Source organism: Mustela nigripes, chromosome 13 (assembly GCF_022355385.1).
Source record: "Mustela nigripes isolate SB6536 chromosome 13, MUSNIG.SB6536, whole genome shotgun sequence".
Taxonomy (NCBI): domain Eukaryota; kingdom Metazoa; phylum Chordata; class Mammalia; order Carnivora; family Mustelidae; genus Mustela; species Mustela nigripes.
Window position 1 is genome coordinate 61070409 of NC_081569.1, and position 21756 is coordinate 61092164.

General features: G+C 38.6%; 1 protein-coding gene and 1 pseudogene across 5 annotated transcripts in view; both read left to right on the top strand.

The window, feature by feature from the left end:
- GANC (glucosidase alpha, neutral C) overlaps window positions 1–21756 on the top strand; it is a 74403-nt gene that overhangs the window by 21782 nt on the left and 30865 nt on the right. For all 5 annotated transcript variants that reach the window (XM_059372609.1, XM_059372607.1, XM_059372610.1 and 2 more), the window contains 8 exons: window positions 5454–5499; window positions 8285–8351; window positions 9710–9806; window positions 11047–11227; window positions 11447–11600; window positions 16525–16760; window positions 19793–19919; window positions 20773–20852. In XM_059372609.1, the coding sequence (XP_059228592.1) occupies window positions 5454–5499; window positions 8285–8351; window positions 9710–9806; window positions 11047–11227; window positions 11447–11600; window positions 16525–16760; window positions 19793–19919; window positions 20773–20852 (988 nt within the window). The remainder of the gene's footprint in view (window positions 1–5453; window positions 5500–8284; window positions 8352–9709; window positions 9807–11046; window positions 11228–11446; window positions 11601–16524; window positions 16761–19792; window positions 19920–20772; window positions 20853–21756) is intronic.
- Window positions 9513–9581, top strand: LOC132000381 (U4 spliceosomal RNA; annotated as a pseudogene).

The following is a 21756-nucleotide window of genomic DNA, read 5'->3' on the forward strand; positions in this document are numbered from 1 at the left end:
AGACCAGGGGCACCTGGGTGGCTCAGTTGGTTGGGCGACTGCTTTCAGCTCAGGTCATGATCCTGGAGTCCCAGGATCAAGTCCCACATCAAGGCTTCCTGCTCAGTGGGGAGTTTGCTCCTCCCTCTGATCCTCCCCCCTCTTGTGCTCTCTCTCTCTCTCATTCTCTCTCAAGTAAATAAATCTTTTTTTTTTTTTTTTTTAAGGCATCAGACCTACAATAATTAGTCAAGGGATACACAAAACAGTAAGATAGAAAATATGACATCAAAAACATAAAACATGGTGTGGGAAGAATAAAAATGTAGTGCATTTAGAATATGCTTTAGCTTAAGTGACCAAACAGACTTTAAAACAAAGACTGTAACAAGAAACAAGACCATCACATAGTAATGATAAAGGGAAAGATCCAACAAGAAATGACACATTAGACCAGATGAACTTTATACACCCATATATGCATGTATATACATTCTTTTCAAGTGCACATAGAACATTCTCCACATTAGGTCACACATTAAACCACAAACAAAACAAGTCTCAATAAATTTAAGAAGGTGGAAATCATGATCAAGCATACTTTTCAACAGCAATGTTAAAAAACTATAAATCGGGGCACCTGGGTGGCTCAGTGGATTAAAGCCTCTGCCTTCAGCTCAGGTCATGATCCCAAGGTCCTGGGATCGAGCCTTGAATCAGGCTCTCTCCTCAGCGGGGAGCCTGCTTCCTCCTCTCTCTCTCTTTCTCTCTCTCTCTGCCTGCCTCTGCCTGCTTGTGATCTCTGTCTGTCAAATAAATAAATAAAATCTTAAAATAAAATAAAAAACTAGAAATCAAGTATAGGAAGAACACTGGGGGGGAAACCCCCACAAACACATAGAAGCTAAAAAGCATACTACTAAACAATATGTCAACAAATAAAGAGGAAGTAAAAAAAAAAAAAAATACCTGGAAACAAATGGAAGTGGAAACACAATAGTCCAAAATCTATGGTTTGCAACAAAAGTAGTTTGAACAGGGAAGTTTATTGCAAAACAGGCTACCTCAAGAAACAAAACTCTCAAATGGACATTGTAACCTTACACCTACAGGAACTACAAAAAGCAAAACAAAGCCCTAAATTCACAGAAGGAAGGAAATAATAAAGATTAGAATGGAAATAAATGAAATAGACTTAAAAACAATAGAAAGGATCAATGAAATGAAGAGCTGGTTATTTGAAAAGATAAACAAAATTGATAAACTTTTATCCAGACTCATCAAGGAGAAGAGAAGGCCCAAATAAACAAAATCAAGTGAAAGAGGAGAAGTTATGGTCAATACCATGGAAATACAAAGGATCATAAGAGACCATGATAAATAATTACATGCCAGCAAATAGGAGAACCTCGGAGAAATAGATAAATCCTAAAATACATAGTCTTCCAAGGCTACATCAAGAAGAAATAGAAAATGTAATCTAATTACTAGTAATGAAATTGAAAAATCCAAAATCTTCCAGCAAACATAACTCCAAGACTAGATGACTTCATAAGCGAATTCTATAAAACATTTAAAGAAAAGTTAATACCTCTTCTCCTAAAAGTATTATAAAAATTGAAGAGGAACGAATGCTTCCAAACTCATTCTATAAGGCCAACATTACTTATCATTAAAAAATAAATTACAGGCCAATATTCATGATAGACGTTAATAAAAAAAATCCTATACAAAATATAGCAAACCAAATTCAACAATACTTTAAAAGAATCATACATCATGATCAAGTGCATCTCAACAGATGCAGAAAAGGAATTTGATAAAATTTAACATCTATTTATTATAAAAACTTACAAAAACATTGGTATAAAAGGAATGTACCCAACATAATAAATGCCACATATGGCAACCCATAGCTAACATCATACCAAGAGTGAAAAGCTGAAAGCTTTTTCTCTTAGAACAGGAAAAAGACAAGGATGCACACTCTTGACACTGTTATTTAATAGTACTGGAAGGCCTAGCACAGCAATAAGACAAGGAAGGAAGGAAGGAGAAAGAAAAGAAAAGAAAAGGCGGGGGGAGGAAAGGAAGGGAAAGAGGAAGGAAGGAAAGAAGGAAGGGAGGGAAGAAGAGCATCCAAATAAGGAAGGAAAGGAAAGGAAGAAGGAAGAAAGAAAAGGCATCCAAATAGGAAAAGAAGTAAAACTATCACTATTTGCAAACTACATGATACTATATACAGAAAATGCTAGACTCCATTAAGAAACTACTAGAACCGGGACGCCTGGGTGGCTCAGTTGGTTAAGCGGCTGCCTTCAGCTCGGTCATGATCCCAGCATCCTGGGATTGAGTCCCACATTGGGCTCCTTGCTCAGCAGGTAGCCTGCTTCTCCCTCTGCCACTCTGTCTGCCTATGCGCTCGCTTGCTCTCTGACAAATAAATAAATAAATAAAATCTTTTTTAAAAATGCTAGAATTAATAAATGAATTCACTATAGTTGCAGGATGCAAAATTAATATACAGAAATTTATTGCATTTTCATATGCTAACAATGAACTATCAGAAAGTATAATTAAGAAAACAATCCCATTTACAATTGCATCAAGAATAAAATACCGGGATGCCTGGGTGGCTCAGTTGGTTAAGCAGCTGCCTTCGGCTCAGGTCATGATCCCAGCGTCCTGGGATTGAGTCCCACATCGGGCTCCTTGCTCCGCAGGGAGCCTGCTTCTCCCTCTGACTCTGCCTGCCTCTCTGCCTGTGCTCGCTCTTGCTCTCTCTCTCTGGCAAATAAATAAATAAAATCTTTAAAAAAAAAAAAAAAAAGAATAAAATACCTACAAATAAAGGTAACAAGGAGATGAAAGACCTGAACTCTAACAGTCTATAAGACAATAATGAAAGGAACTGAAGACAGCACATGTACTCATGGGTTAGAAGAATTAATATTGTTAAAATATCCATACTATCCAAAGCAGTCTATAGATTGAATGCAATGCCTATCAAGATACCAATGAAATTTTTCTCAGAAATAGAGCAAATGACCTTAAAATTTGTATGGAACCACAAAAGACTCCAAATAGCCAAAGCAACCTCAAGAAAGAACAAAGCTGGAGATATCATGTCCCTTGATTTCAAAGTATACTACAAAGCTATAGTAATCAAAACAGTATAGTATTGGTACAAAAACAAAAACACAGATCAATGGAACAGAATAGAATCCAGAAATAAACCCATGCATATATGGGTAATTAATCTTCAACAAAGGAAACAGGAACATACAGTGGGGAAAAGACAGTCTCTTCAATAAATGGTGTTGGCTACTGGTATTTACCCAAGAAAACAAAACACTATTTAAAAAAAAAAAAAAAGATGTGTGCACCCCTATGTTTACTGCAGCATTATTTACAATAGCCAAGATATGGAAGCAACTCAAGTATCCATCCATAGATGAAGGGATAAAGAAGATGTGGTATATATATGTATATTATGTATATGTGGTGTATGTACACACACACAGTGGGATATTACTAAGCCATAAAAAAGAACAAAATCTTGCCATTTGCAGCAACATGGATGGAACTGGAATAATGCTAAGTGAAATAAGTCAATCGGAGAAAGACAAACACCTAATAATTTCACTCATGTGGAATATAGGAAACAAAACAAATGAACAAATTAAAAGAAACAAAAACAAAAACACCCCCAGACTCTTAAATATAGTAAGCTAGTGGCTGCCAGAGGAGAGGTGGGAATGGCAATGAGTGAAATATGTGAAAGCAATTAGGAGTACACTTACCGTGATGAGCACTGAGTAAGGTATAGAAGCGTTAAAACATACTATACACCTGAAACTAATATGTCACTGTCTATTAATTATACTTGAATAAAGAACATATTTCAAATATTAATCTAGGCACTGACTTTACACCTCATAAAAATAAGCTCAAAATGGACCAGAGATCTAAATGTAAAATACAAAACTATAAAACTGCTAGAAGAGTTTTTCTCCATAGGAGAAAACCGAGATGACCTTGGGTATGGTAATGATTTTTTAATACACCATCAAAGGCACGATCCATGAAAGAAATAACTGATAAATTGGGCTTCATAAAAATTAAAAACTAATGTTTTGTGAAAGACAATGTCCAGAAAATGAGAAGACAAGCCACAGACTTTTAAGAAATATTTGCAAAAGATGTATCAAACGAAGGACTGCTACCCAAAACATACAAAGAACTCTTAAAATTCAACATAAGAAAATGAACACTGGGGGCACCTGGGTGGCTCAGTGGGTTAAGCCGCTGCCTTCGGCTCAGGTCATGATCTCAGGGTCCTGGGATCGAGTCCCGCATCAGGCTCTCTGCTCAGCGGGGAGCCTGCTTCCCTCTCTCTCTCTGCCTGCCTCTCCGTCTACTTGTGGTTTCTCTCTGTCAAATAAATAAAATCTTTAAAAAAAAAAAAAAAGAAAGAAAGAAAATGAACACTGAACTTTAAAGCGTGCAAAAGAGCTGAACGGATGTCTTACCAAAAAAAGATATACAGATGGCAAGTAAACACATGAAAAGATGTTCAACATCATCCAAACATTACAGATTAAAACAAGATTTCTCCAAAAAGTGAAAAAAGTACATTAAAGTACATCTCTCTGAAAGTTTTTAAAAGGCAAATACAAATCTATGTTTGAGGACCCATACATACACTTGTGGGACTGCTATAAAAAACAGCAAGGGAATGGTTTCACACAAAATTTAGTAAAGTGGTTACCTCTGAAGTGTGAGGGAAGAAGGTGGATAATACATTGAGGAACGGCACACAGAAACTCCAAAGGAGTTAGTCATCTCTGCTGCTTCAGTGGGTTCACAGTTGTTCACTTTCATATTATTCTTTAATTCTGAACTTACATTATATACCCTTCCATAGTCATAATTTATTTTTTTTTAAAGATTTTATTTATTTATTTGACAGAGAGAAATCACAAGTAGTCGGAGAGGCAGGCAGAGAGAGAGAGAGGGAAGCAGGCTCCCCGCTGAGCAGAGAGCCCGATGCGGGACTCGATCCCAGGACCCTGAGATCATGACCTGAGCCGAAGGCAGCGGCTTAACCCACTGAGCCACCCAGGCGCCCCAGTCATACTTTATTTTACACTAAAAAAATTAACACATAATGCAGATGGATAGACAATTCACAGAAAAAATAGGAACACCGTTTAATGTATAAAAATGTATTATATGTAAGTATAATACATTTATATTTATTCAAATATAAATACATCTTAATAAACGAAGCTATTGGATTGATGTTCATCATAAATGTTCGATTTCATAAACTTATTTTTGTAATGACATTATTTTTAATAAGTTAAAAGATATAATTAATGGGTCCTCAAAATTTAGAAATTAAAATCATCGTTGAACAAAACTCTGTCAATCTTCCCATGAGTGAAACAATTTTATTTTTATTAAAACAGAGCTACCAAAGAAAATAAGGAGGACACATCAGCTGACACTTCTCAGGTAATCTAGATTGAGCGATTTATCTTTTTTAAAATCTCTTTCACCATCATCATCATGATGTGGAATACAACGGTTCTGTTCTCCCCTTCCTCTCAGAGTCGGTACTTGATAAACCCTCTACTGCATAAATATGGGACCACCTATCTCTTTTGCTCACCTTGTCATCTCATTCTTTCGTTCCTTTGTTTATTCATGTATTTATTCGTTCATAAAATGGGTAATTCCTGAGTGTCTGCTTTTGTGCCAGTTCAAAAAATTACGCTCAGCAAGAAGGATGAGCAGTGAATAAAACAAATCCCAACCTGTCCTTATGAATCTTAGCATCTAATGGGAAAGATAGACACTGACCAAGTACAAGCATGAGGAGTATTATGGAAGAGTGCTGTAGGAGAATATAACAAGGAGCTTGACCAAGACGAGGTTCAAGATAGACCTGAAGGAAATGGTTTTCTAACTGAAACTGATGCACGAAGATACATTAGCTAGTCAAAAGGTGGGAAATGAATATTCCAGGTAGGCGGAATTTCATATTCAAAGACCTTGAGGTAGGAAGAAGCACATCTGAAGAAATTTTTAAAATATATATACTTTTTAGTGGGAGAAAGAAAAGCAAAGGTAAAGGTGTTATGTAACTAAAGGCCAGACAGATAGGCAGGGCAGTTCTGTGGCAAGTCTTGTAATAATTCTTGCATTCAACAAATGTTCATTGAGTATTTCCTATATGCCAGTTACTGTTTGAGGAACTGATGATGTATTGTTAAATAAATCAGAGTCCCCCATTACCTGGAGCTGTCATTCTTCGATGTCTTGTTGACCTTTTTGGACTTTTTGGACTAAGGGCAAAGGGAAACTATGGAAAGGTTGTAAGCAGCAGAGATATGTGGTCTGGTGTCTGTTTTTAAAAGATTATTTTAGCTAAATTATGGGAAATGGGCATTCCAGAAATAATCTCTTCATCCAAAGCCACATGCATCTTCAAAGGACCCCTAACCCCTTTACCAGGAATGGTAAAAAAATATTTCCAGTGCAGTAAGGACATGCATCTTCCTCTTGAAAACTGACCCGTGCTAATGAATATGAGAGAGAATATTTTTCCCATTTTTCAAATAGAGAAGGACAACTAAGACATAGCCTTACACAGTTTTGTAACATGTCCAGTCAGCTTTGGGGAGACCTCTAATTAGATAGCTTAGTGATTTTGTGTAATTGATGTCCTTGCAAGAATCTGATGAAAGCTATGAACCATCTCTGTAGAACAAAATTTTCATACTGTTTGAAGGAGTTCCCAAACTCTAAAGCCCATCCACAGACCCAAGGAAAATAGTCCCTACATTAAGAATTCAGATGTGATTTAAACACACACACAAACAGAGGCTCACTTTATAGAAGCTTATAATTATGAAGAAACCACCTAGAAATGTGCAAGGGCTCTTTTTTGTTTTTTTGTTTTTTTTTAAAGAAACATGCATTACACACACACACACACACACATACAAACACACAATTTCTAGCAAACTTTTTCATTCTACCAGAGAGGAAGAAAGAAACTTGTAAAGCCAAGAAAGGAAACTTGTAAAGCCGAGAAAATTCATTAGCTCTGCATCAAAAGACTATGAACTTGAGCAGTCTTGACTTATTTGGTTTGGCTAATTGAAGGAGGGCGGGGAAGTACTCATCTCATCCAAAACATTTGCTTTGGGACTCAAGTTATTTGATTCTAATTTTTTGCCTCACATGTTTACAAGGGAAAAAAAGAATTTTAAAAATCTGACTTCTGTAAAGACTGTTTTTCAAAGTGCTTTCACATCATTTTGAACTGTGTAAAGATACTCATGTCAAACGGTGAGGCAGTTACTCAGAAAACTCAGCATAAAATTACAATATGGTCCAGCAATTTTGCTTATGGATATATATCCAAAAGGGAAAACAGGGACTCAAACATTTGTATGCTTGTATTCTTAGCAACATCATTCACAGTAGCCAAAAGGCGAAAGCCGTCCAGCAACCCAAGGGTCATTGACAGATGTATGCACACACAAAATATGGTATACACATACAACGGACTATTACTCAACCTTAAAAAGGAAAGAAACTCTGACACATGCTGCAAAATGGATGAATCTTGAAGACATGATACTAGGTGAAATAAGCAAAAATAGAAAAGGACAGATACTACATGATTCTAGTTATGTGCAATATATGCAGTAGTCAGATTCATACAGATAGGCAGTAGAATGGTGGTTGTCACAAGTTGGGGGTGGAAGGTATGGGGAGTTTTTCATTAATGGGTATGGAGATTCAGTTTGGGATATAAAAGTTCCAGAGATGGATGGTGACGATAGTTGTACTTAATGTCACTGTGACATTAATGTGCATGAAAAAAAATGGGGGGCCCTGGCTGGCCTAGTTGGTAGAGCATGTGACTCCTCATCTCAGGTACATGAGTTCAAACCCCATGTTGGATATGAGATTACTTAAAATAAAAAAATAAATAAACTGGTTAAAGTGGAAAATAAGTAGTTAAAATTGTAAATTTTATGTTATGTCTAGTCTACCACAATAAAAAATCATATTCATGTCAGCTCCAGTTCATAAGGAGGATGATTGCTGGGATTTATATAGAACACAGATCAAATTTGTTAAATATACTGTCATCACACACAGGTCTTTTAAAAGATACTCATTTTCTCAGTCTAGTTTTTTAACAATCCAAATAAAATGTGCTGTTGTGGTAACCACATTTGTTGCAGTATATAAACTCAATTTGCTCTTCTTATGCCATCAGGAAGACCAAGACGATCTGGGCCTGTGGGAGGAGAAATTCGGAAAATTTGTGGATATCAAAGTTAATGGTAAAGTTGAAATTGTAGTATTAAAACAGATCTTGCCAAAAATGGCTAAATATTGCTACCTAAAGTCCCTGAGCCTTGGCCCAAACAAGTGATTTCTGTAAGGGGAACAGAAATCTCAGATTTGGGTCCTTTATTCTTCAGTAATGCACTGCAACAGAGAAAGAGTGAATGTGTACCTTTTGTGGGGAATGAAAGAGAAATATAGGCCTCATGGAGTTGTTGATCTCATGTTAGGGGCCTAGGTCAGCACACTGCTAGTACTACTTAGTATATCAGACAGCCACAAGTTTCACATTCTATTTTTATGAGAGTCAAGTGATGAGAAATGAAGTTCTAGACCTCATTAGCTCCAATATTTCAAGCCATTGGTTCTCAACCTTCTCCAGGCCTCCCCATCATTCACATGTTTATCACATGCCAATCTGTGACATTTCTCACTAGATTTTGTGATAGTGGTAGTTTGTCTCTTCCCTAACACCTTGAGAATTTCTGTTCTAGCATCTGGATCTATAGCCTAGGATAATGATTAGGACTGACAACATGTCCAAAATGTATAAGTAGGGGGGCCATCGGGCTTTCCTTTCTGTAACATCATAATCTCTTTTACCTTCTCTATAGTACCCCTTTTCCATAAATTCCTTTAAATAAGGACCATTTCACATCCACAACTTCTCCTAAGAGTGAATTTAAGTCTCTTATTTCTCCTAGTTACTTGCATTTTTCCCCATATCTCTAAAATAATTGTTAAATAAAGGACTTTGTTTCTGGTTAAAAAAAAAAAAATTACCTATCTACAATCACAGGGAGGAGCCAGGAAAGATCTTTCTGATACTTTTTACATTACTGTTCCTATACGCAATAAGAATAAATGATCATAAGAAGACACCCAGTCTTTTATATAGTGAAGATTAAAATTGCTCAATATCCTTTGTTTCCTAATGTAAATAAGCATGCAATACATTTTAGGAAAATTTAGATTAGAAAAAAATTTAAAACTTCATAGCCGTATTTTACGGATAGAAAGGAGGTTTACTATAAATGAGGACATGAAGAGCTTCAGCACATAGCTAAAGAAACACTACTAAGTGACCAGAACTTTGCCTTGTGCATGTTTGCATCCCCACAGTACCTGAATTTAGCATCTTATAGAAAGGGCACACAAGCTTTGAGCAGTGGCAGTATCGTAGCCAATGAGGTTTATCCGAGGCGCATTTATTGCTAATTGAGAAAGAGCACACACGTGATTTGCCAACTGATCAGGCCAAGTTCAGGTCTCTCGATCCCTAGTCACAGGTAAATGAGTCTCCTTAATTGATTGTCCTACAGAGAAGCAAAACTCAGTATTCTGGTCCCCATAGGTCCTGCCTCCATTGGTTTGGATTTCTCCTTGCATGGATTTGAGCATCTCTACGGGATCCCGCAACATGCAGACTCACACCAACTTAAAAATACTAGGTAAAGTGAAAAATTCTTATAGGATGCTCTGGTTTAAACTTAGAAGGGAAAACATTTGAGTTGTCTGAGCCTGGGCCAATATGTGCCTAGCCTTTTCCTCCTTGATACTGCTTATAGATCTTTAAGAGCAGTGGTTCTTAATTTTTATCTTACTTTTTTTGGCAAAAAATTGAACATTTAAAAAACTGTAATGCTGAACCTAAAATATACAGAGGAAATAAAAATATGGAATGATTGTGGTTAAAATAGGGGAGATAGCCTCATCACCACTTCCCCAGCTTTTGCTTTCACTCCTCAAGGCCTCTCTCTGGAACCTGAGAGAATATCCTGTGAAAATCACTGACCTAGAAAAAGTCTCCCTACCAAAAAAGGACAGTGAGCCAGAGAATGGAAAAGTGTGGTATCTTATGTCACCTTTGATTCCTTCAGGGAGATCATTTCAAACTAACACTATTGACAAGTAAATGCGAGAGGTATCAGACTGAGAGGAATCCAAATCAAAAAGAAGAGTCTGATCAAGTTTGCTGGGTTGAAATGCTGTTTGCACACCTGGTCAACAGGTGGGCATGGTCACAAGCAAATCAGAAACTGTGCTGCTCACACACCAAGCCAAGCTTTGGCCTCCCCACCCCAGTTCAGTTCCCCATCTTTCCCTACTCAGCACTGTGGAAGCATGTTAAGAGACTGTCATTTTGTTCTGGCAGTGGAGAAATACAAAATTTGCCAATTATATCTGCTCTTTTTTTGCTATTGTGGAGAAGTCACAGGAAACAGTCCTCACCTCAGGAGAGATACTCGGAAGAGATATCTAAGATATGAGACCGTGCATGCCAATTGTCACAAGAGGGGAGGCTAAAGGAATCAAAGGAGGGAATCATATTAACCATATTTGGGTTAGGGAGGTGTTAAGAGTTGAGCCTTGAGGGGCACCTGGGTGGCTCAGTAGGTTGGGCCTCTGCCTTCGGCTCAGGTCATGGTCTCAGGGTCCTGGGATCGAGCCCCACATCGGGCTCTCTGCTCGGCAGGGAGCCTGCTTCCCTTCCTCTCTCTCTGCCTGCCTCTCTGTCTACTTGTGATCTCTCTCTTTCAAATAAATAAATAAAATCTTTTAAAAAAAGAGTTGAGACTTGAAAGATGCATAGGACTCAAGGGTTTGCAGGGGAGATTGGAGCTATGCTATTCATTGATAATAATATATTTGTGGTTATTACTGCTGATAGTCCATCTTTGTGTGTTTCAGTGATGGTGATGCTTACCGTCTTTATAACCTGGATGTCTATGGATATAAAATACATGACAAAATGGGCATTTATGGTTCAGTGCCTTATCTCCTGGCCCACAAACTAGGTAGAACTCTAGGCATTTTTTGGCTCAATGCCTCTGAAACTCTAGTGGAGATCAATACGGAGCCTGCAGTAAAGGTGAGCTTATGAATCGTGACTGCATGCCATGCTTATGTAAGAAACAAAACCAGTGTAGTTCTAGCTCTGGACTTTGTAGTGACAGTTTTCTGCCACCAAAGCCTTTGCAGTATAATCAGTGAAAGTTAATAATATGTACCTGTTACTGACCTATGGATGATACTTACATATTACAATATGAGGGAAATTCTTTAGAACTTCATTCCACTCTTTTTCTAGTACACGGTAACCCAGATGGGCCCAGTTGCAGCTAAGCAAAAAGTCAGATGTCGAACTGATGTGCACTGGATGTCAGAGAGTGGAATCATTGATGTCTTTCTGCTGATGGGACCTACGCCTTCTGACGTCTTCAAGCAGTATTCATACCTTACAGGTACTTGCATGTGGAAGTGCCAGCCTCTTATCCCATTATAATTCCTCTCTCCTATGTATCATCACTGTAAGTTAATATTTGTTGCACCCATATAGAATGTATACACAATTTACCCAAGCTTTTCAAGAAGCAAACGTTTCTCCTTCCACCTTCATCCCATTCAGCTTGGTAAAATGTCCTGGAGCTAGAACGCTCTACTCTCTGATCCTTAATACTCTCCGTTTGCTTTCCTCAGACCCTTTAAGCTGTGGGCTTTCTCTGCCTTCATCTCAGACAATCAGTGTCCCAACCTGAACTTTTCTATGTTCTCTTCTCCATTAAAACATACCACTGGCTTTAGCACTAAAGCATTTTGTCTTTAAAAGAAGTAAAGATCATCTCTGTTGATGCAGAAAAAAGCACTTGACAAAATCCAACACTGTTTCATGATCAGAACTCTCAGAAGTTTAGGAGTAGAAGGAAGCTTCCTCAATATGATAAAAGGCATTTATGAAAAATCCACAGTTAACACCCTATTCAGGGGTGAAAGACTGCAAGCTTTCCCCTAAGACCAGAAACAAGACAAGGCTGCCCACTTTACCACTCCTACTGAATATTGTACTAGAAATTCCAGCCAGCGAAGTTAGGCAATAAAAAGAAATAAAAGGCATCCAAATTGAAGAGGAAGAAGTAAAATTATTTCTTTTCACAGATGATGTGATCCAAGATGTTAGAAAATCCCAAAGAATCCACAAAGAACTACCAGAACTAATAAAGAAATTCACCAAAGTTGCAGGGTCTGTAATCACACAAAATTAGTTGTGTTTCTGTAGACCAGCAATGAACAATCTAAAAAAGAAATTGAGAAAACAATTCCCTTTATAACATCCAAAAGAATAAGCTACCTAAGGATATCTCTAACCAAGTAGGTGATTAAAACTATGAAACATTGCTGAAAGAAATTTAAAAGGCCTAAATAAATGGTTAAAATGGCCAATTTTATGTATTACATATTTTTGCCACTTTAAAAAAAATGGTAGTGTAATATATCCCCCCAAATTGAACTGTATACTTTAATTGGTTGAATTTTATGATATTTGAGCTATATCTCAATAAAGCTGTTAAAAATAAAAGTAACGCAGCATTGCTACTGCTGCATTCTGTTAAAAGCCCCTCGATCCAGCCCATATTGAGGAGGAAGAATTTGATTCCAACTTTGATGGAAGAAATGACCGAAAATTTATAGATATGTAAAGACACTCATATAGGAAAAAGTACTGTGAAGGCCCACCTACAGGGCCCTTCAACACTGTTCTAAGCCTAGTTTATAGGAAAATGCTTCAGAAACAGTGGATATACCACCATGTCCAAGGAAAGCCAAGTTTTAAGTTTATAGATTATCTGTTGATGAGGATTTAACTCAATCAGATTGCTCTTTCTTCTTTACCAATATCATTACAGTTACATCTTCATTTTTGCTTGACTCAATATTTAGTGGTTATACTTTTCAAATACTCAAGAGTGTCATATTGTATTCATTTCACTTTACTCCCCAGAGACTTCCTTCCCAGATCTTTCTGTCCTGCCCCCATTGGGATTCTCTTTGGGCTCTCTGCACAGCTGTCATCCTGGGAGTTTCCTAAGAAAGTGTGCATTGGAGGTACACTTTTTGCATCTTTGCAGGTACAAAAACATCTCTTTTTCTACCTTCACCCTTGATTGATCATTTGGCTAGCTAGATTGAAAATTATTTCTCTCAGAATTCGAAGGCATGTCTCTTTTACCTTCTATCTTCTTTTTTTTTTTAATTTATTTATTTTCAGAAAAACAGTATTCATTATTTTTTCACCACACTCAGTGCTCCATGCAATCCGTGTCCTCTATAATACCCACCACCTGGTACCCCAACCTCCCACCCACCCCGCCACCTCAAACCCCTCAGATTGTTTTTCAGAGTCCATAGTCTTTCATGATTCACCTCCCCTTCCAATTTACCCCAACTCCTTTCTCCTCTCTAACACCCCTTGTCCTCCATGATATTTGTTATGCTCCACATATAAGTGAAACCATATGATAATTGACTCTCTCTGCTTGACTGATTTCACTCAGCATAATCTCTTCCAGTCCCATCCATGTTGCTACAAAAGTTGGGTATTCGTCCTTTCTGATGGAGGCATAATACTCCATAGTGTATATGGACCACATCTTCCTTATCCATTCGTCCGTTGAAGGGCATCTTGGTTCTTTCCGTAGTTTGGCGACCATGGCCATTGCTGCTATAAACATTGGGGTACAGATGGCCCTTCTTTTCACTACATCTGTATCTTTGGGGTAAATACCCACGAGTGCAATTTCAGGGTCATAGGGAAGTTCTATTTTTAATTTCTTGAGGAATCTCCACACTGCTCTCCAAAGAGGCTGCACCAACTTGCATTCCCACCAACAGTGTAAGAGGGTTCCCCTTTCTCCACATCCTCTCCAACACATGTTGTTTCCTGTTTTGTTAATTTTGGCCATTTTTATCGCCCTCGCCCCGCAAGGACGACAAGAACCCTGGTTCGGATGCATCTTCTCTCTCTCTATTTCCGCAAGTCTACACACTTACATACGCTTACATGACCAATCAGCGAGCAGGGTACAGGAGGGAGCGAATCAGGCTGTGCACCTAAACGAACAACTTCGCTAGCAACCAATGCTGTTTACTTCCTCTTTGGGCGTTCTGCTTAGTCTCACGAGGCAATCCTAACCTGGCAACTAGCCAGGCGCCATCTTTTAATGGTGGAGGCCGCCCTGGCCAGGGGCCTGCCTCCGACACATTCTAACTGGTATAAGGTGATATCTCAATGTGGTTTTAATTTGAATCTCCCTGAGGGCTAGTGATGATGAACATTTTTTCATGTGTCTGATAGCCATTTGTATGTCTTGATTGGAGAAGTGTCTGTTCATATCTTCTTCCCATTTTTTGATATGTTTGCCTGTTTCGTGTGTGTTGAGTTTGAGGAGTTCATTATAGATCCTGGATATCAACCTTTTGTCTGTACTGTCATTTGCAAATATCTTCTCCCATTCCATGGGTTGCCTCTTTGTTTTTTTGACTGTTTCCTTTGCTGTGCAGAAGCTTTTGATTTTGATGAAGTCCCAAAAGTTTATTTTCACTTTTGTTTCCTTTGCCTTTGGAGACATATCTTACCTTCCATCTTCTTGCTTGAAAATCACTCTGAGTTGTTTCATTGTATATGATCTCTCTGAAATGTGTTCTGAAATTTCTGATAATTCTGAAATTCTGAAATTTGACAATAAAATGCTTTTATATGGATCTTTTAAAGTAATTACAGTGTTGGGTATTAGATGTGGATTCTGTCAGTCTTGAGAAATGTGTTCCTCAGTTTTGGAAAGCAATCATTATTCTTTTGACAATTTCTTCCCTTCCCTTTTTACTTTATACTGTACAGATGTGATAATTTCCCTTTTTTTTTTTTCTGAGCAATTTTCTCAATTTTATCTTCTAGACCTTCCATTTATGTTATATATCTATAATTTCTTCATACTTTTTCTTATCCTCTGATTATTCCTTGTTCCCAATATCTTATACTAGTCTTATTTCATGGGTGTAGTATCTTTTTTTAATCTCACCGAAGGTACTGATGATAACTTTGTTGTTGTTGTTGTTGTTTTAAGATTTTATTTATTTGACAGAGATCACAAGTAGGCAGAGAGGCAGGCAAAGAGAGAGGAGGAAAGAGTCTCCCTGCTGAGCAGAGATTCCCAATGCAGGGCTCAATCCCAGGACCCTGAGATCATGACCTGAGATGAAGACAGAGGCTTTAACCCACTGAGCTACCCAGGCGCCCCTGATGATAACGTTTTGATATTTATTTTGTTTTCTTGTATTGTCCATGTTTTCTCAGAGGTCTTTTTATTGTATTTCTATATGTGGGGCCTTCTAATTTTCAAGGATTTGAATAAGGTTCTGCCTAGAAGTACTCTGGTACTGGGATTGGAAATTGGGGTGCGTGTCGGGAATGGTCTCCCATCTGCTAGTGTGCTGGGAGCAGGGTGATCTCTTCTCATCTGTCTCTGTCTCACAAGCACTCTGGTGAGAGCTTCCCTCACTTTGATCAGTTGTTACCTTTCCTCCCCTGCCTTCTAAAATTTTGTTGAAATTACTCCTCTCTCATTCTCTTTGTTCTTGTAGCTTTATTCTTTTTTTTCTTTCTTTTATTCTGATTTTATTGGGAACTTAGGAGGGAAAGGAGATAAAGGCAAGTGGTTGACCAGAGTCCTCCATATTATCAGTAAATGTTTTTTAATAATTTGAGTGTTTCTTGCCTTTAATCTCTTTCCCTTTAAGTCAGTCTCAACACTGCTCCCTCACTAATTTTTCTAAAATGTAGGCCTGCTAAGGTTACATATTACCAAACTTTTTGATAACTTCCCATAAGAGATTTAGAATTCCTAGAGTGAACTACAGAGCCCCTTACAAATTGACCCTCTCCAGTTTCATCTTCTACTGGTCTCTCTCACAGTGTAACCACCCTAGAAGCTTATCATGTACTTCTCTGCCTCTGTGTCTGTGTCTTTTCTATTACCTGTGCCTAAGTGTTCTATCCATTGTCTCTGGTAGATTCCTCCTATTTGACCTTCATGGCCCAACCAAGTGTTACTACCTCTATGAAGTATTTCAAGACTCCACACTGTATTCCCATAACACGAGGCTGCTACCTTTAACACAGCAGTTACACCTCAGAGTGGAGTAGTTAATGTACATGTCTGCCTCACCAACCAAATTGTCACTTTCTTGAGTATAAGGACTGTGTTTTATTCTCCTTGATATGCTGGGTACCAATCTCAGTGCTTAGACTCTGTACACATTCAGGAAATGTTTATCAAATATGTAATAATCACTGTAGCGGTAGCCAGCTCAGTTGTCATCTTCCCCTTTCAGGCACACAGGCCATGCCCCCTCTCTTCTCCTTGGGGTACCATCAGTGCCGCTGGAACTACGAGGATGAGCAGGATGTAAAGGCGGTGGATGCAGGATTTGATGAACATGACATTCCTTATGATGTCATGTGGCTGGACATAGAGCATACCGAGGGCAAAAGGTACTTCACTTGGGACAAGAAAAGATTCCCAAACCCCAGAGGGATGCAAGAGCTGCTCAGAAGCAAAAACCGTAAGGTAAAGTAAGCCAGCCCTTGGAAACTTCTTAATCACAAAGCACTTGTTTAATTTTTAAAACTTGCCTTGGGGTGCCTGGGTGGCTCAGTCAGTTAAAGCCTCTGCCTTTGGCTCAGGTCATGATCTCAGGGTCCTGGGATTGAGACCCACATTGGGCTTTCTGCTCAGTGAGGAGCCTGCTTCCCCCTCTGCCTGCCTCTCTGCTTGCTTGTGATCTGTCAAATAGATAAATAAAATCTTGAAAAAAAAAAAAAAAAAAAACTTTCCCTGGCAAGATAGTGGAGTAGAGCCGTCGGATAAAAAATGGCCATAAAATAGTACCTTATAATGTAATTGCAACTGTGATAACAGGAAAACAGTGATGGAAAGATGGCCTCACCATCATCCCTGCCGTAGCTATCCAGGGCTCCACAGGATAACAGGGTCTAGCCTTCAGTCCTGTTTGTTGTGGCCACCTGTAGGGATATGATGGATACCCCAAAAGCAAAATGTGGTTCTGATGTCAGCATCAATCTCGAGATTGAGGACATCACATCAACACCACAGGGTCTGGAAAGGTTAAGTAGTTACATTAGGGAGGCATTCTGGTAAGAGTAGGGCTGACTCCCAGGCTGGTCTGAAGGTGGCTTGAGAGATCTGGGAATGGAGACAGCTCAGCTTTTACAGTGGTTAGAGGGTTGGACTGGGGTGGGGATTCCTATGTGTGCCCAGGGCTGGAGTGGTTTGAACTTCCCGCTGGCACCCAAGGAGGAAGCATCAGGGCTTTCTTTGTCTGATGTGGGCAGAAGGGTGAGGGGGGATGGAAGGGCTTGAAAGCTCTTAACAGTCAATCAGAAATGGAGTCAGATTCTTCATTCCCATTCTCCTAATTTCCCAATTAATAAATAGTTACCATTTGGCAAGTACTTACTATGGGCCAAAGAGTTTGAGAGAATATATTATTCTATCCCGTCATCCCAAGATTAAAAGGTAGATCTTGTTAGCCCATTTTTCAGATGAAGAAACTAAGGCTAAGAATAGTTTGTATTTTGCACAAAAGCGTGTAAGTAGTAGAGCAAGAATCTGAACTCTGATCTGCCTGACTCCAGAACCCATGTTCTTACAAGCAACTATTTATTGAAACCATCAAATGTTCAAATTGCTATTCTAAAGATGAAGGGAATTCAAAGATGAGCTCCTTGGGGTCTTAGAGTGAGTAGGGGAGAGCCTGGTGTATAGCAACCACAATATTGGGCAATAATATAACAGTCAAATAATGGTCAGGGTCAGGAGTGGCCTAGGAGAAAGAATATTGCATCCAGCTGGACTCATACTGAGCGTGTGCATTTTCGATGAGCCCTAAAGGATGAGTCTCTATCTGAGAAGTGGGGAGGGGGTGGAGACAGTGCAGCTAGAGGCTGAAGCAGCCAGTGTTGTTTGGAAAACATGCACAGATTGGTTTGGCAAGAAAAGGCATGTGCAAGGTTTGAGTAGTAGGGAATCTGAACTTACTGTAGGCTGCTTTGTATACATTTGGGAGACATTAAAAGTTTCTGAATAAGGGTTTAGTATAGAGAATATATGAAGAACACCTTACAACTCAACAACGAAAAGCAAACAAAAATGGGAAAATGACTTGATAGACATTTCTTCAAAGAAGATATACAAATAGTCAATAAGCACATGAAAACATGCTCAACATCAGTAATCTTTAGGGAGATGCAAATCAAAGCCACAATGAGATAACATTTCATACCATTAGGATGGCTACTATGAAAAACCAGAAAATACTAAGTGAGGAGGGGAGGTAGAGAAACTGGAACACTAACCATGGGAATGTAAAATGGTGCAGCCACTACAGAAAACGTATGGTGGTTCCTTAAAAAATTAAAAATAAAATTACCATATGATCCAGGAATCCCACTTATGGGATTCAATTTCAAAGAAATTGAAAGCAGGTACTTGAGCAGATGTGCTCATGCAGATAAGCCCATGTTCATATCCGCATTATTCACAATTACTAAAAGGTAGAAGCAAACCAAGTGTCCATCAGCAGACAATTTGGTAAACAAAATGTGGTACATACATATATACAATGGAGCATCATTTAGCCTTGAAAAGAAAGGAAATTCTGATATATACTACAACATGGGTGAACCTTAAGGACATTATGCTAAGTGAAATAAAGTACTCACAAAAAGATGAGTACTATATAATTTTCGCTAATCTTTAATACCTAGAGTAGTTAAAATCATAGAGACAGAAAGAACAATGGTGGCTGGGTAGAGGAGGGAATGAGGAGTTATTTTTAATGGGTATATGGTTTCAGTTTTACAAGCTGGAAAGAGTTCTGGGCATTGTACAATACCATAAATATACTTAACACTACTTAACTGTATACATAAAACTGGTTCAGATGATAAATTTTATGTTATGTATATTTTACCACAATTAAAAGTTTTTTAAGGGTTGGATCAATGGAGAATTAAACTTCAGTGTGTAAAATAAATGTGAATAGACTTGAGGAAGGATGATCAGAAGGTTGTTCTAACCAAATAAAGAGTTTTGAGGCCCTAGACTCAGAAGTGAGGTCATTAGAAGGGTATAGCAATGATGAAGACACAGAGCTATGATCACAGCTCTTCTCAAACCTCCTTCCTAAATAGGTCTGTACCATTGGGTTTTGGGGGATTTGTTTTGTTTTCTTTTCCTTAATGTTTGCTTTTGTCAGTGTTAGTCTCTAGATATTTAGGGAGCAGGGATGACTTAATCCTTTAGGTATAGCACCCAGCACCTCAGACAGAAGCTTAGTAACTGCTATGTTGAGAACATGTATTGGCTGGGCAGCAATAATTATAAAAGAGCACTGGCCTGGTTTTGATACCAGTTCAGTTTCCATAAGCATGAAAAGTGATAGGGTTTTACTGATGTCTTAAATATTTCAACCCTAGTAATTATTTGAATAAAATTTGAACCCCAAAACTATGATGTAAGCCTGAAACTTATAACTCCTATGAAACTGATGAGCTTTTCAAACCTCTGTGTCTGGACAGCTTGTGGTCATCAGTGACCCCCACATCAAGATTGATCCTGACTACTCAGTGTATGTTAAGGCCAAAGAACAGGGCTTCTTTGTGAAGAATCATGAAGGAGGAGACTTTGAAGGGGTTTGCTGGCCTGGTAAGATAGCACTTTATGCACTTTTTAATTTCACTTCTTTAGTCCCAATTAATGAAGGTTTCATGGCCGTTACCCTCATTTCTTAAAGATATCCCTTGCCACAGTGTAAGCACCATTAAGAAAGAGAGGGTATTGCCTTCTTCTGTATCTGCCCTAACATCTGGTACAGTGTGCTTTGTATACATTTATCAATGAATGAATTTAAAAAGCACTCTATTTCTCTAACCAAACAAAAATAAAAAGCCAAGGAATAAGAAACGGAGAGGAGAAGAAAATAAAAAGAGTTCTCACAGTCTCTCCCTGTGAATTTTCTGAGCCTTGTTTGCCCACAGTTGCTGCTTCCCAGGCTTTCATGAGGGACCTTAGCTGCTTCCAGCAACTCTGGATTCTTTGTTTCAGAAATTATTAGTTTCAAGCCTTGGTAGAAACCAGGACAAAGGGGAATCCCCAATCCATCATATCCTGGCACTCAGTCACAAATTCATGTGCTGCAGAGACACCCCATGCATTCCTTTCCCCTTACACCACTCATGAACACTTCATTCTCTTTTAAGGACAGAGGGTCACTCTAGGATATTTGCCATGCTTACTTGGGCTGTCTTGGGCCATCTGTGAGGGACAAGCTCCATCTGGATGCTTGTTCATTGGCCTTCCCCTGGGCCTCTCAGATTGGGTGGTCTAGTGACTATCACTAGAGTCCAGCATGGCCTTCCTTCACTTCTTGCCAGATGGTGCCTCTGCATCATCCGTCTTACATCTGAGATGTCCCGTGATCAGCCAGCTTTCACATCTTTACCACACATCCTAGCATGAGCACCACTGTTTCTCACAGTCTGCTTTTCTGCCTCTACAGGTCTCTCCTCTTACTTGGATTTCACCAATCCCAAAGTCAGAGAGTGGTATTCAGGTCTTTTCACTTTCTCTGCTTATCAGGTTTGTTTTTGTTCTTTTGTTCTTTCCTAGTTACTTGGAAGGATGAAAGAAGAAAAAACATGATTGAATAGAACTATTCTGCTTTATTGAGTAGCTCTTGATAAATAATACTTGGATGAAAACAAAGGATGGTACCCACATTACAGACTTTAATGGCCAGGAAAGGTGGCATATTAATTACCAAATGCACAAAAGCTGTGACTTCTACCTCTATTATAATAGACTCTGTGATATATCAAAGTACTTAATAAGACATTTGTATTTTCAAATTAATACATAAACTTTACATAAAATAATATTCTATAGCTTATTTAAAGATGATGATAGGATATTTATGAGAATATCTTGCAAAGTGTAATGTGACATAAAGGTAAGGTTTAGGGGTGCCTGGCTGGCTCAGTCAGTTAAGCATCTGCCTTTGGCTCGGGTCATAATCTCAGAGTCCTGGGATCAAGGCCCACATCAGGCTCCTGGCTCAGTGGAGAGCCTGCTTCCCCCTCTCCTTCTCCCTCTCCCTCTGCCCCTCTACCTGCTTTTTGCTCTCCCTCTCTCTCTCTCAAATAAAAAAATAAAATCTTTTAAAAAAAGGTGTAACAAAATTTGAAATTAAAAAGGTATAATAATAAATCAATCCTTAAAATATTCTAAGAACCCCAGAGAGGTCACTTGGAGAGAATGGTTTTCAGCCAATTTTGAAGAGGATCGTGATGCCTCATATAAATTGAATTATTTGCTGTGTGCCAAACTCTGTGCTAAGCAATTTCTGTACATTTTACCATTTCATCTTCACAAATACCTCTGAAGTTGGAGCTATAATTCTAATCCCACAGATGAGGAAATTGATATATAAAGAAGTTTCAAACCCTGCTCAGGGGTACCTGGGTGGCTCAGTGGGTTAAAGCCT